General features: G+C 36.0%; 1 protein-coding gene across 2 annotated transcripts in view; it reads left to right on the top strand.

The window, feature by feature from the left end:
- The window catches only part of nmo (serine/threonine-protein kinase nemo), a 76,746-nt gene that overhangs the window by 58,095 nt on the left and 4,039 nt on the right, over window positions 1–14,612 (top strand). Inside the window, exons 3-8 of one of the 2 annotated variants that reach the window (XR_001770558.3) lie at window positions 3,657–3,786; window positions 10,745–10,800; window positions 12,081–12,672; window positions 13,173–13,374; window positions 13,445–13,538; window positions 14,048–14,433. Coding sequence is in view for 1 of the 2 variants with exons in the window: in XM_017161102.3 (XP_017016591.1) it covers window positions 3,657–3,786; window positions 10,745–10,800; window positions 12,081–12,672; window positions 13,173–13,374; window positions 13,445–13,538 (1,074 nt within the window). In the remaining variant the exon portion in view is untranslated. The remainder of the gene's footprint in view (window positions 1–3,656; window positions 3,787–10,744; window positions 10,801–12,080; window positions 12,673–13,172; window positions 13,375–13,444; window positions 13,539–14,047; window positions 14,434–14,612) is intronic. The other variant, XM_017161102.3, reaches the window with a different exon arrangement.

Raw genomic sequence — 14,612 nt, 5'->3', positions numbered from 1 at the left:
TGAGCATCGAAATGGCAATTTCAAGTTTTCCACCCTTTGGCGCTTCCGACGCTTTTCCGGCCAGAGTTTTCCCTCCCCCGCTGTGCTTTTCCATAAACCCCTTCTGATGCGATTCGATTCGATTCCAAGCACTTGAACACGAAATGCGCACAGCACCTGGTGGAGATTGAAGATGGGTTGCTTCTTCCATTCCATTCCGTTGGTTCCGATCAATCAGATATATTTTGGGGAGGGAAACTATAACAAATTTTCAAGTAGAGTGGAGAGGCCCCCGTCGCAAATTGAAGGACGGTCGGGTCAGAGATGATAAATTATTGATCTCTCGATGCGTTTAGGTCTCGTTTCAGTGCAATGTCTTGGGTAATTATCATTTAGTTCTGGCACTTTTTGTTTCGCCTCGAATATACTATATACTATATATAGCCCTTTCTTCTCCTTTTTATGCTGCTACAGAAGACACGCACATGATAAATGATTTCCCATTAACTGGCATTGAAACGTAGCAGCGAAGAAGCAACATCAAAAATTGCAGCAGGAAAAATGGAAGCGGTATGGGGGGAAAATTCGTTTTGGGGTGTGGGGCCAAATCAAAAGGGATGGCCAAAGGGGACACACAACGCACACACACGCTGGGCTATGCCCTGGACGGACGTGCCTGCATTTTGTCATCCATCATCGTCATGCGATCTCTGTCTAGCCTAGCAATAGCCTTCTCTATTTAGCCTAGCTATGGCCCTCTCTGTCTGCCGCCTTTTATCATTCCGCAGCATCCGACTTATTTGTCCATGTTTTTGGTCTTATCTGTTCGGGTTCTGTGGCTCCAGCCGTAAACAATTTTTGATTTTAACCCAATTCAACGCAAACAAAGTGAATTCTTGATTTTCAGATCATTCTCTCGCGACGCAGAGAAGAGACTTTGATAGATGACCATGAAATTTTAATGGGTGTGACTTTATCTTGGATGAGGATGCCTTTAGTTCGTCAGGTCAATTGTGGAATTATTCCAGGAAGAGATTTTGTAGGGAAAAGAATTTCAAGATTTACAATAAAATTCCTTTAAAAACTTAAAATACTATTATGAAATTGATTATTAATGAGAATATTTAGATAATAGAGTATCTGAGTATGTGGAGCTTCGGCAACATTTACATAATGGGGGCAACTTCTAAGAATGTTGCTTTGCTCAACATGTTCCTAGCAACATTTGTCTTTATCTGTCAACATTTTCTTCAGCCTTTCGCCCTATTAAATTTAGGTTTTTCGTAAATTTAAGCAAATTTATATAAAATCAATAAGCCATGTACAGATCCCTTTTTTTCTAGTTTCATTTTTTGATAACAAAGAAAAGGCTCTACATTAATATTATATTTCCTTTCGTAAATGTGCAAATTATTTTAAAATAATATTCCATAGAATAACAATGGAAAAATTGATAGTTTTTCCCTTCAATATTTGTTTGCTTTATTCACTAAAATCAATCAATTTTATTACATTTGTTTTGTTTTTGAATTTCCCTTTTCCGGACATGTTTTCATTGTCCAAAATTATCTGTTTTCATAACAACCATTTCTCGTTACGCGTCATTATTCCTTTATTCAGTCAGAGGCTGCCATTTGTCTGGCTTTTTTTTTCTGTTTTCTCGTTGTCTTGTTTTGCATTTTAGCATAATCGTTTCGTTGCTCATTATCATTAACACTCCGACTGACATTGTGCCTAGACGACGATGATATTCGTCTATTTCCACAGACTCAGACATGCAAATAGCTTTTCGCCTGTGAGAAAAAAGCGCCCCAATGTATGCTACACTCGAATGGGATGCTGAGTCATCATCCAATCAGAGAAACACACTCACATGCACAACACACACACAGCCTTACACGGAGCACAAACCAATTCAATCTGCAGCAAATTTGCCATAATTTTCAACGCTTAACTGTCGTCGGCCAACTAACAGGGCCAAAAGATTTACGGCCCTCAACTTATCACATAGCACAAGCAGATTCCCAAAATAAATGGATGGAGAAAAGGGAATTTTTACTTGGTAGCAGTAGAGGCAGGCGATGCTACTGCGCAGTTTTTGGGACACCAAAATAAACCAGAGACCATAACAAAAAAAATATATATATAAATATATTTTCTCTGCACAGACAAGGCAGGGCTAAAGGCCTGGTAAAGTGTGGAAAATGGGGAAAAAATTAGCACGCAAAGAAATTAAGTATTTAACAATGTCTGTCTTGATATTAATATATCGACAGTATAGGAAAATCAGCGTATAAAATATTGTTTGGCTAAAAAATATTTAATGAATTTCCTTAAGGGTTTTTTAATTTTATGAAGGTAGTTGAAAGAAAGATTTTGTAAGGAATATTAGTATAAGTTAGTATACCCTGTATAACTATAAAAAAAAAAATAAAATAAATAATTTTCCCAGCAACATTTTCTTGGGCATTCCTCTGGGGGTTTCATACTTGTCCTATTTTTTTTTTACAATAAACGTAAAGAAACTTTTTCGTAACGAATTTAAAAATATTTTTTAATCAATTCAAGTATTTATTTCATTTACTATAATATAACTTATATTTTATAATCAAATCTTGGTAATATTTCTCCCTCTGTATCAAAGGGAAGAGAAGGGCGTCGGGCAGACAGACGACAAGGACTTGGCCCCAGACAAAACAGGACGCTGACTAACACACAGCCATGCCATGGCCAATGGCATCATAAAAGTTCTCCATAAGCTGGCCCGACGCCTCAGTGTCGTCGGTGTTCGCCTGCCATTGCTCCTTAAGTTTCTCCTTAGCCCAAAATGAACCAAAACTGAACGAAACTGAGCCCAAACCCATACCCCGAAAACCCCTAACTTGCCACGTCTGTTATTTGACCTTTTTTTTTTGTTTTGCGCACAGTATTTGTATTTGCTAATTTTGTGTCTATGTCTCCGTGCTTTTTGTTTATCAATTGCGAGACAATAGGAATTTGCCTACTTCTAGGCGCCATTTTGTAGGCCTGAATGGAAAAGCGATTTTTCCTAGGGAGAGAGAGGAAGGGGTTGTGCTGCAAAACAAAAGGAAAATAACGCTGGCATTGTCATTTGGCCAAGGCGAAAAGTTGAACGAACTTTTAAACTCCATCGAATGTTTGTTTGCTTCTCAGTCGCATTCTCAGTCTGTCTGATTTTGACTGGGCTTTGTCTGCCGTAGAGAGAGAGAGAATATAAAGTGACATTCTCATACCCGAGAATTCGGAGAATCGGCTCTGTGTTTATAATGCGACACTTGAGCAGTGAATTGGGAACTTAAAGATTAGCATTGGGTAGGCAAAAAGATTCCCAAAATTAAGATGCAGAAGGTGTTAAGAATTTTGTTAGCAAAGTGTAATAACATTTGAATTAAACAATACAGCAGTAATTTATTAAAATTTAAGAGAAAGGAGTAGAAAAAATTGCTATATTTTATATCTATAATGTATTTGTTTTAATATTTTTACTCCAATTATCTGAGAATCGTAAAAAAACAATATACGTAGTGCCTTAAAAATTCCATTGCATACTTTTAGACACATTTTTAAGAGTTTTAAAATCCCTCGGGAATTTAATATATTTTTACTCATAAAAAACTTATGAATATATATCTAATTTTCTTTTTATTTATTTCCAGGGCCGTCACAGATCCTCGGGATGGACGACGCGTGGCCTTGAAGAAGCTGCCAAATGTGTTCCAATCGTTGGTCTCATCGAAACGCGTTTTTCGCGAGCTGAAAATGCTTTGCTTTTTCAAGCACGAGAACGTAAGTGAAAACTGCTTAACCCCCACTTAAACTATCTTTAATCGTAAACTTTACGTTTTCACTGGTGGTATAAAAATTTAATTAAAATATTTACATATACAGAGCACTTTGATTATTGTCACAGCGGGAAGCGACTGTCCTTTATTTCTTTTTACGTAAAATATTACGTATACGCCTCGATAGCCCTTGGCTTATTCTCCCCTTTTTGTTGCAATGAATTTATTAACAATTATATTTTCCACTTTAGCCTCAGCGCTGTTTTTCATAATATTTACAACTCAAACAGGCGAGAGAGATAGCCGAGGGGTGAGGAGAATCCCTGGAAAAAATATAATATCCTTTTCGCAGAATATTTCCACATTTCCCTTGTCCTGTTTTTTGTCCGCCGCTTCATGTCCATTGTTGGCTGCTCAAGTGGAATTATTGCTCGCTGGTATGATTGTCATTAATTAAATGTTTGATATGGCACGTTAATTTATTGAATTTAAACAGTTGTTCTTAAAGGGCAAAAGCCTCGTTGCACTTTGGTTTGTTTGCAAGTGATTCTGTGTGGCAGTAATTAATCAAAAAGACTCTTGTGAAGGAGTGATTAAACCGTGAAATGTGAATGCAACGATAAAATAATTAATGCAACCTTTAAAACTATAAAATATTGCTTCTCAAAGACCACTTTTTTGCTCGATTTATTCTTTTAATAAATAAATACATCCCCCTGAATGATCGATATGGCCCACTGACAGAGTCACCATTTGCTAAATGTGGCAAGTTTATGTCAAATAAAAAAAATATAGTGTGGCTGAAGCCGAAAAAACCGTGAATTGTTCAACATTTTGTGGCAGTTTTAAACAGCCTAAGGCAATGGTAAAAATGCATGAGTTGCATGTTGTAATTTTTGGCCGAAATATATTAGCATACATGCAAAAAAACAGCACACAACTTTTGCTAGCGAATGTTTTATACAAAAATATATAGAAATAAATAAATATTCTCTCTGAATTGTCAGCGTTTATAAAATATTTACTTATTCATTGCGATTGCCATTGCACGTGCTGAGAGCTTTTGAAAGATTCGCAATTCGATTTGTTGTAGAACCTTTTGTTATGTTTTCCATATTTGGCGGCTTTGACATTTGCATTATTATATTCCTTAGCTAAAAAAGTCAAGGAAGAGGTGGTTTTATGGTCTGGTTTTTATGTTGCCAAACTGTCACATACGATTCGATGCAGTCTTAAATGTCACGGTCTCTCCTCTCTCTCTCATGAATATATATATATTTTTTTTTAGCATTTCCCAATCATTTTCGTATTGGTTCAACTTCATTAGACACCCAATAGGCCGTGGGCTGTCTGGGAATCAAATGCTCAAGGAGATGGCCAATATATATATCTTTGCCATCTCGGTTTATCCATCATCATCATTTCCATCAGCCTACATGATTTCTCTGTATTTTTCTCACTTGGCTGCGTGTGAATTTCGTAATGCAATAATAATAATAATGAAGAAGTCTGGGAGAAGTGGGCGTTATAGAGCAGCACACAGCCAAGTCTACCTCTCCCCTCTTCTTCTCAGCTGCAAATCGCTATTCCATATGTCGGCTTGAGCAACAACAACAACCACAATTGCTGTAACACCTTGCCCAATATGCAAATTTTCTATTAATATGCATAAATTGCTAAAGGTGGGTGTATGAATCCGGGGGGTAAGGGGGAAATAAAAGAAGCACAACGAAGGCGCGACTTTGTTGTCAACGCTTTGACCGATATGCAGAGAGAGAAATTAAGAGGTTTTAAATTTAAGATGGATTTCTATAGCAGGAATATAAATTATAAAGATTTTTAAATACACTAATATTGTTAACAAATTAAAAAAAATTATGTTTATAATTTTTATGGAATTTTATAGAGCCCATAATGTATACGTCCATCTAGAAGTGTCTTTTAAACCAAAAATTAACCAATTTGTATAGCATTTTATAATTTTTTAATTATTTTATTTTAAAATTGACAAAATATTAAAAAAAAAACCATATACGTTTTTTATTTAATTTTTTTTTTAAGTAAACTAAAACAATGAAGCCTTCTAACATAAAATTCATGAATTATTGGCTTAGAACCAAATTAGATTCCTTGATCAAAGGGTATACAAACTTCGACTTCCCGAACTTAGCTTTGTTGTTATTTTTTTTTTTGTATGCAAACTAAAAAGAGACTCTTTCTATCGTTTTATAGTATATTTTTTCTACTCCAAAAACCATGTTTATCATTCTTTTTAATTATTTGTCGAAAAAAACTATCAAAAATGATGTCATATTTTTCTTATAATATTTTTTTTTGCTGTGTGCGCTTTTGCATCTGTCTACATTTCCTGTTTCATTTCCTACATGACAGACATCATTCAGAGAATGGCAAACAAGTGCAATCAACTCGGAACGTTTAGTTTAGAAGGAGAGACAGGGGCGTCGGAATGATGGGATGTAAGAGCGGGGGGAATAGTGGCCCCAGACAAGTTGCTAACTGAGAGGGGTGGCAAGAAGGAAATTTACTGGGCTCGGCACGTGGCTGCCTTGCATTTTATTGCAAATTGGGGGCTCCATGAACAACTCAACTATTTATAACTCAATCAATGTAGGTTCCTCCATTTCGAAAGTTCTAAGTTATCGAAAGCGAAGGGCACAGGAAGGAAGGAGAGGAAATCATTTTTCAATTGATTTTTCGGCACATAGAGGTCAGGCAATGACTGAATATTTGAATTGATAAATGGAGGGAAATTAAAGGTGGAGTAAGTTTTGATTGATGCTTGAAGAATATATTTTATACACTAAAATTGTTGTGAAGAAATGAATATATAAGAAATAAATAAATTCAAAAGCTCAAAAATTTATATTTTTAAGAAATTATTCCTTAAATTTCAGTCATTACCTTGAACCCTTTTTCAATCAATCAAATCTTCGCTTCTTCGATTTAAAATAACTCCTCCTCATGCTTTATGCATTTTGCAGTTTAACAAATCGCTGCAAAATGTTTGCGCCCCATTATCCCTTGATATTATTGTTGCACAACAAAAATAAAACCCGAAATTTCAATAAAAAAAACGATTTTCAAATGATTTTTTGTTGTTGTATTTCATTTCTTATTGCAACGCGTACGTGGCGCACATTTCAAAAGCATTTCTCACATGCAACTCGGGGCGAGGCAGACGTTTTTTTGTATTTTTTATTTTAGCCTCGAAGCTGCCTGTGTCCCCCTACTCATCTGACTCTGTCTACATCTTGACTTTGGCTCCCTTTTCCGCCCGAAAATGATTGAGTTTGACGCGCTGGCAGCATCAATTGCATGCAAATTTTGTTATTATTCACATTGCTTTGCAATTGAAATGTCAATTTCATTTGGATTTTTTGAGGGATATATGTACGTACATATATATTTATAAGGCTTAGAGCTATAAATGCTGATTTTAGAAGGGAAATTGCATATCTCAGATGCACAAGAGCCTATTTTTTAAGAGGAGTTTGTTGGGGTAAAGGAAGATCTATGAATATGGGGAGACTTTATAGGTCTAGGAATCTGAATAATAAGCTGAACACTTGAGAGAATTGTTATTAAAAGGTTTTTTATTTTAGTTTTACTAAAAAGTCTTTACAAATATTGATTTTATAACGCTGAAAGTTTAGTTTTACTAAAAAATATTCCCTAATAATTATTTTCCGTGATTCTGTGCCATATCTAAAGATCATTTTATATTTTTTTAATGTCATTCTCATCTTGTTCTCTATTTAAAGATACCTATCACACAGGAAATAACCCAGAAAATAAAACCAAAAAAGAACAAATAACAAAACACAACTAAACTTACTTGTAAAGTTTCTCTGTAAACAGTAACTAACAGCGAGTAATCAAAGTAAATTTATATTGTTGCTCTTTCCAAGGTTTATTCTTGTATTTTTTATATTTGTCTCCAAGTTGTAATAGTCAATTTCGGTGGAGTTCCCCTTCCCCTCGCTACAGCCCCTCTTCTCATTTAATTAGCCAACAAATATGTGTTGACAGCTGCTGCTGCTGCTGCTGCTGCTTGACAATCTTTTAGCTAGAAATTTGTCCCTCAGCTTGGAATGAAAATACTTGTGAAGTCGAAGCGGTGACACTTTTGCTTTTGTTTTCCCAAGGCAAGGGGAAAAATTCTCTGGAAGCTTAGAGCTGGGGAAACTGGAGAAGAGGAGGAGGAAGTTGTCCACAAGCTGCTCCCGCGCCCACTGGGTTGAAAGAGGGTGGTGCGGGGAGCCTTAGGTGGGTTAAATAACAACAAGAACAACAACAACTGTGGCATCTCTGTGCCACAGCTGCTGGTTGCAAGTTGAACACAAGTTTCACTTGTTTCTCTGCTGTGCTTAACTAGAAACTGTTTGATAAATACACATGAAAAAAATCGTGATCAAATCAACAAGGTATAATATTAGGTTTAAGGGAAAATCATTTGAAAATGTGTGTTGTATTTTATACCTTACAAAAAAAACAAAAAGAGGCCTCAAAGTATTAAATTCCATAAAAAATACCTAATACCTTAGAATATGTCTTGGGATGTAAGGTTTTTATGCTTTTTAAAGGTTTAAATTATATTAATATTGATTTTAGTAATTAATTACTTCCAGAAAAATCACCTAAATTAAATCCCATTGTAATAGACTTTAAAAACAAATTTATTTTCCGTGCAACCTAATTCAAAACTCAACCCAGTTTAGCTACTGCTATTTTCTTTTCTATTTTTTGTTAATACTAAGTTGGTAACTCCCCCCCCCCTCAGTTCCAACCTCGTCTTTGTAACAACTCTTCAAGGGCACTTGAAGCTGCCTTCGGTGGTGCACAATGCATAAATTTGGTTTCTGATTGCAAGCCCAAGCCAAAATGTTAATTAGCTGCAAGCCGCCGTGCTGTTGCACGTGAGACCCCAAAAAAAAATAATGCAGCCCGGGCCATAACAATAACAACTCCGCCGCGGCAGCAAATTACGCGCCTGCGCTGTTAAGTTAAGTGGATTGAAGTGCAGTGCAGTGCAGTGCAGCGAGGTGAAGTGCAGTAAATGAAGTTGACCGAAAAAACAACAACAGCAACAACTACAAAATACAATCAGAAAAACTCTAGATTCGTTTTTTTATACCCTACAAAAAGTTAGATGGGGAAGAGATTTTTGGTCATGATGACTGTGCAATATCTATAAACCCCAGAGGCATAACACGAATTTCAAGGTGATCTGCTAATTAAATTTAGAGGAAAGTTTTATGTGAAAGGAAAGTTATATTTTCAAGTATGACAAGAAAACCTTCACCAATAGAGTATCCAAAAAACCCATATTAATCAGCTTAAACTCTCATTTTGTTGTATTTTTATTTTCAAACCGCAAAACGCAACAAATGCAGTCGCTAAATTACAGCAGCGGCAGTCTCGAAATATTACAGAATTTACAGACAGCCGGAGCCGTCGAGTCGAGCGGACAAAGAAATAAATATAAAACAAAGGCAGCCAAGAACGAGCTTAGGTTGAGGGGGAATTTCACGTCGCTCCTGTAGAGGAGGAAAAAAAAACTTTGCCACTTAAGACGGAGACGGAGATTCAGACTTGAAGACGGCAAAGGCTTACCAACAACAAAAAAAAACCAGTAACCAAGAGCCAAAGTTGTCGGCACTTTTTGTTGTTGCCTTCGTTCGCAATGTCCCGCGAAAAGTGCTCAAAATTGTTGAACTGCTTTTGGCTTTGGCAACTGCCGACAGTCGGCAAGAGGGGGTTAAATGTGCAACATTGTGGCTGGCAACATATATTTTTTTGTTGCTACCACAGCGGATTTAGCTGCGCTCTTTATTCCCATTTCTTTATTTTTTGTTACCTTTTTTTCGGTCAGTTTACGCATTTTGCAGCCCCCCAACTGGAGTTGTATAAATATTGTAAATTGATTTTAAATGCACACAAAGAAAAAATTATATTTTAAAATTTAAATGTGATATTTTTAATAAAGTTTATGTGTTAGCCATAGTTTTGGAAGTATTAAAAAAAAAATATTACATTGCAGGAATAAAATACAATAAAAAATATTATGAAATATAAACTAAAACCAAATATAATAAAACTAATTAAAAGATACAACTTGTAAAATTTAAATAAAATATTAAGACATGCTTGGAGGTTGATTTTTGATTTTTGGTGATTATTTTGAAGCTCCAAGCTCTGATTTATACTTAAGTATTTTCACAGTGCTCTGGAAATTCCATTAAAATTATGGAAATACTTATATTTTAAACAATGGAATATAAAGATTAATATTATATTAATAATAAATTTTTTATAATTTTTCTTGCCGTGTAAAAACCTTAAAAGTGAGGAGTTAAGCTCTGCCTTCTGTTAGATTTTTTGATTTGATTGCCTTGCAGTTCCTTCGTCATCTCTTCACCGCAAGCGAAAATAAATCAGCGCTTGTCTGTCTGGTTCTGCTTTAGCCTCAGCTTTTTTCCCCACTGGTTTTGTATATATATTTTGTATTTTGCTGTCCGTCAGTTCCTCGGACTTGGCGTCCTCCCCCAATGTAGAAGCCCAGACTTTGGCGTGTTTTTTTGTATTTCTCTGCATCGGTATAGTACAACATCATCAGGCAAGCAAGGGTTCAACAATTTCCTTACTGGCTTCCCTTTGTTCCTTTTTTTTTTGTCTGCAGGCATTTAATGTCCCGGCAGCGACACTTAACATGCAACTTGATTTTTATTGCAACTCCATAATTTATGGCCCCCAGCCCCACGTAATCCCCTTTCAAATGAGGTGTAAACTGTTGGTCGACCTTATTGTCTAGGGATTTCATTTTAAACTTGTCGAGCTTTCGTATTGCAGGTTGAACGACAATGAATGTGAATATGAATATGAATATTGATTGGCTTGGCTTGATTTAATTAATTAATTATATCTTTTCTTTTATGTTACAGGTTCTTTCGGCCCTGGACATTCTACAGCCACCGCATTTGGATTTCTTCCAAGAAATGTATCCTTTTACAAAACGAAACTATAAAACTCATTTTTACACTTTTTAAGCTAGGGTGTAAAACTGGGTTAATTTATATTGGTTTTTGGGGAGTTATTTACAACTCTTAGATTAATTTTTTATAACATTTTTCTTAAATTTTTGATGTTAGAATGAAGGTGTAATGAATATATATTTCAAGATATTTTTAGCCTCACAAAACTGCAGAAAATAAATTAAAATTTAAGATCTTTAAAGCTGCTTCAAATTGAAAATTAACTCAAAATAATTTGTTCCCTATTATTTTTATTTGATACACGGTTTCCAAAGATATATCCGTCCTTCCGTGTGTCTGTGTGAAACAGCAGATCTCAGAGACTAAGAGCTCGAGTTACCAATTTTGTTAATAACATTCATGTCTGTTTTCTAACAAGTTCTTAGCAACATTTTTTTATTTCTATGTTGCACAACATGTTATTGCAACATTTTGCCTGCCTTTAGCACTGTTTAATTAAAACAAAGTGAATTAGCCAAGTTAGGGGGTCATGGTAATAGCTTTTCTTCCTTTTTATAACCTTGCAGGGCATAATAATTTCAGTCAGAAGCTTAAAAAGCAGTGAAGGAGTCATTTCCGACCCTATATATCATATATATTCTTGATCAGAATTAAAAGCTGAGTCGATTTAGGCATATTTGCAAGAAAAAAAAAATGTATCAATTTTTTCAAAATCTGATAAGGGGTTACATCATTAAAATATTGAAAAATTCGCAAAAATTTTAATTTTTTGAAATGTGAAATGCAGTACACAGATTTGTTAACCTTATAAAAACTAACTTAGAACAGCTTACCGAATTGAAATTAAAGCATTTTTGCTCTAGTTATGATCGATTTTAGATGGCAAACTGCAAAGATAAATCAAACCACCCAGAGTTAACTTTTTTTTTCTTATTATTTTCCTACCAAAACTTGCAACAAAGATAATTTTGCATCTTGCTTCCCAAAAACATATTTCAACTAACAATCAACTGCAAATATTTAATGAATCCTTTCCGAAGCCCCAGAAAACCCAAAAAATAAATCTGTTTGATTTTGCAAAGTGCCGGCTTCTCTGTGGAAAGTTTTTTGGGGCTAAAAGCAAATGCAACTAATTGAAAAAGTTTTTAAGCACAAACAAACAAGCCAAAAAAGGGCCGGGAAGAGGTAGTAGTAGTTAGCTGCAAAGTTTTTGTTTGTTCTTTTCGCATGTCGAACTATCGAACTGGTTTCCACCTTAACCTCGACTCTGAATCGATCCATATAGCTATGTGATAACGGAGCTGCTGCAATCGGATCTGCACAAGATAATCGTGTCGCCGCAGCACCTGTCCGCTGACCACATCAAGGTGTTCCTCTACCAGATCCTGCGCGGCCTCAAGTATCTGCACTCGGCCCGCATCCTGCATCGCGACATCAAGCCTGGCAATCTGCTGGTCAACTCGAATTGTGTCCTCAAGATCTGTGACTTTGGACTGGCGCGTGTGGAGGAACCGGATCAGGCCAAGCACATGACCCAGGAGGTGGTCACCCAGTACTATCGGGCTCCGGAAATCCTTATGGGCGCCCGCCACTACTCCTCGGCGGTGGATGTATGGTCGGTGGGCTGCATTTTCGGCGAGCTGCTTGGCCGCCGAATCCTATTCCAGGCGCAGAATCCCGTCCAGCAGCTGGAGCTGATCACAGAGCTGCTGGGCACGCCCACCATGGAGGATATGCGGCATGCTTGCGAGGGAGCACGCACCCATATGCTACGTCGCGCACCCAAGCCGCCCTCCTTCTCGGTGCTCTACACACTCAGTTCACATGCCACGCACGAGGCCGTGCACCTGCTCTGCCAGATGCTCGTCTTTGATCCGGTAAGCTATGGCTTCAATATATATTTAAAAATATTTTAAATGAATTTTAGGAATTTTTTAAAAAGCCTGAAGTAGCTGTTGCTATGAATAAGGTTTAAAAAAAATATTATAACTTTTTAAAATTCTCCAATAAATATTTTTTTTTTTTAATTTTTAAATATATATTTTTATATTAATAATAATATATTTATAAATTTATAAAAATATATTTAAGAATATTTAAAAATAAATTAAATAAAGTTGGAAATTTTTTAAATGCCTGAAGTAGCTTTTCCTGTAAAAAAAAAACAGATTAATAGTTTCAAAAATTCTAAAAAATAAGATTAAAAATTTCTAAAATTCTTAAATATATATTTATAAATATATAAAGTTGTAAAGAAAATATTAAAATTTACTAAAATTAAAATTAAGAAAAAAAAAATGTTCTAAAATTCATTAATTTAATATCCTCAATTGTGGCTTAGTTTTATATTTTTCAACCATTCTTTTCCCATTTTTAGGACAAGCGCATTTCCGTAACAGATGCCCTGGCGCATCCGTATCTAGATGAGGGTCGTCTTCGCTATCATTCTTGCATGTGCAAATGCTGCTTCACTACCTCGGCCGGAATGCGCCAATACACAGCTGACTTTGAGCCCTCCGCGGGCCAGCCCTTTGATGATCTTTGGGAGCGCAAGCTCACCTCTGTGCAGCAGGTCAAGGGTGAGTACAAATCGGTTATATATTCATAAAACAGAAACTATATATTCAAATACGCTTTAAAAACTTGCAGAGGAGATGCACAAGTTCATAGCCGAGCAGCTGCAAACGGGTCGAGTGCCGCTCTGCATTAATCCGCAGAGTGCGGCCTTCAAGAGCTTCGCCAGGTGAGTGTGTTGGAGGATTATACCTAGAAAATTCTCTCTTTTTTCCCCCCAAAACCAAAAACCCAATTGAAATACCCCCGAAAACTCTGCACGCAGTCCCCTGTCCAAACCCTTTTATTGAAATTTACCTACTTTTAGTCAAAATTGTATATCTAATTTCTATTTATATATTTTTTTTGTTAACCTTTAATTCTTTACTTTTTTGTTGATATAAAAAATTGATTGATCATGGCTTCCGTGTCCCCCCCAAACTTCCGCTTTAGTAATGCTCTCTCTGTACCCCAAATTTCCCACTAAATTGTTGTATCTGTCCTGCCCCAAAAACCCAACTCTTTATAACTCTCTATATATCCCCGAACTCCGTCTCTTGATTATTATTTATGTAACCTTATTTTTGAAATATTTTAAATCTCTTTTTTTATGTTTGTTCTTTTATTTTTGTTGTTCAACCAATGGATATTAATCTTGAAATTTCTATTAAATCGAATCGTTATATTTGCGTTGTTAAGCCAATGAGAATGAGAATATCTACTACTACTACCACTACCACTACTACTACCACTACAACTTGCACTGCTGCTCCTGCCGCTGCTCCACACTCCGCCGCCGCTGCTCCAGATCGGGATCCTAGGCGCGCGCTTCTCCTCTCTCTCTCTCGCTCTCGCTAGAACGAAACGATATATAGAAACGCAGAAGCAGAAGATACTTACTGTCACAAGATACTGTCCCCCCGCCTGGCTCTGAATCAATGAGTCACTGAAGCGAATCGAATGAGAATGATGATTGTGAGGAGTCGCGAATCAAGATTAAGAAAGATACAATTACAGATATACAGAATACAGAAAAAGAAAAGAGGCCTCTCGGGCGGCAACAGACTCTCTCTGCTCCTTCTTAGGTCTGTTGATATATAAAGCGAAAACCTTACTAAATATTTATTTATTTAGTTTATCATCTTTTTTTGTTTATAACTTTTGTTTTTACCTCTTTATTCTTAAACCTTATGCAAATGTGTATAAAAAACAAAAAAGAAAAAAAAAAACATATAACTTATTTAGTTTTAACTTTTTCCCTTAT

This window comes from Drosophila kikkawai, chromosome 3L (assembly GCF_030179895.1).
Source record: "Drosophila kikkawai strain 14028-0561.14 chromosome 3L, DkikHiC1v2, whole genome shotgun sequence".
NCBI classification, from domain to species: Eukaryota; Metazoa; Arthropoda; class Insecta; order Diptera; family Drosophilidae; genus Drosophila; species Drosophila kikkawai.
This window is presented reverse-complemented; position numbering and strand designations above follow the sequence as displayed.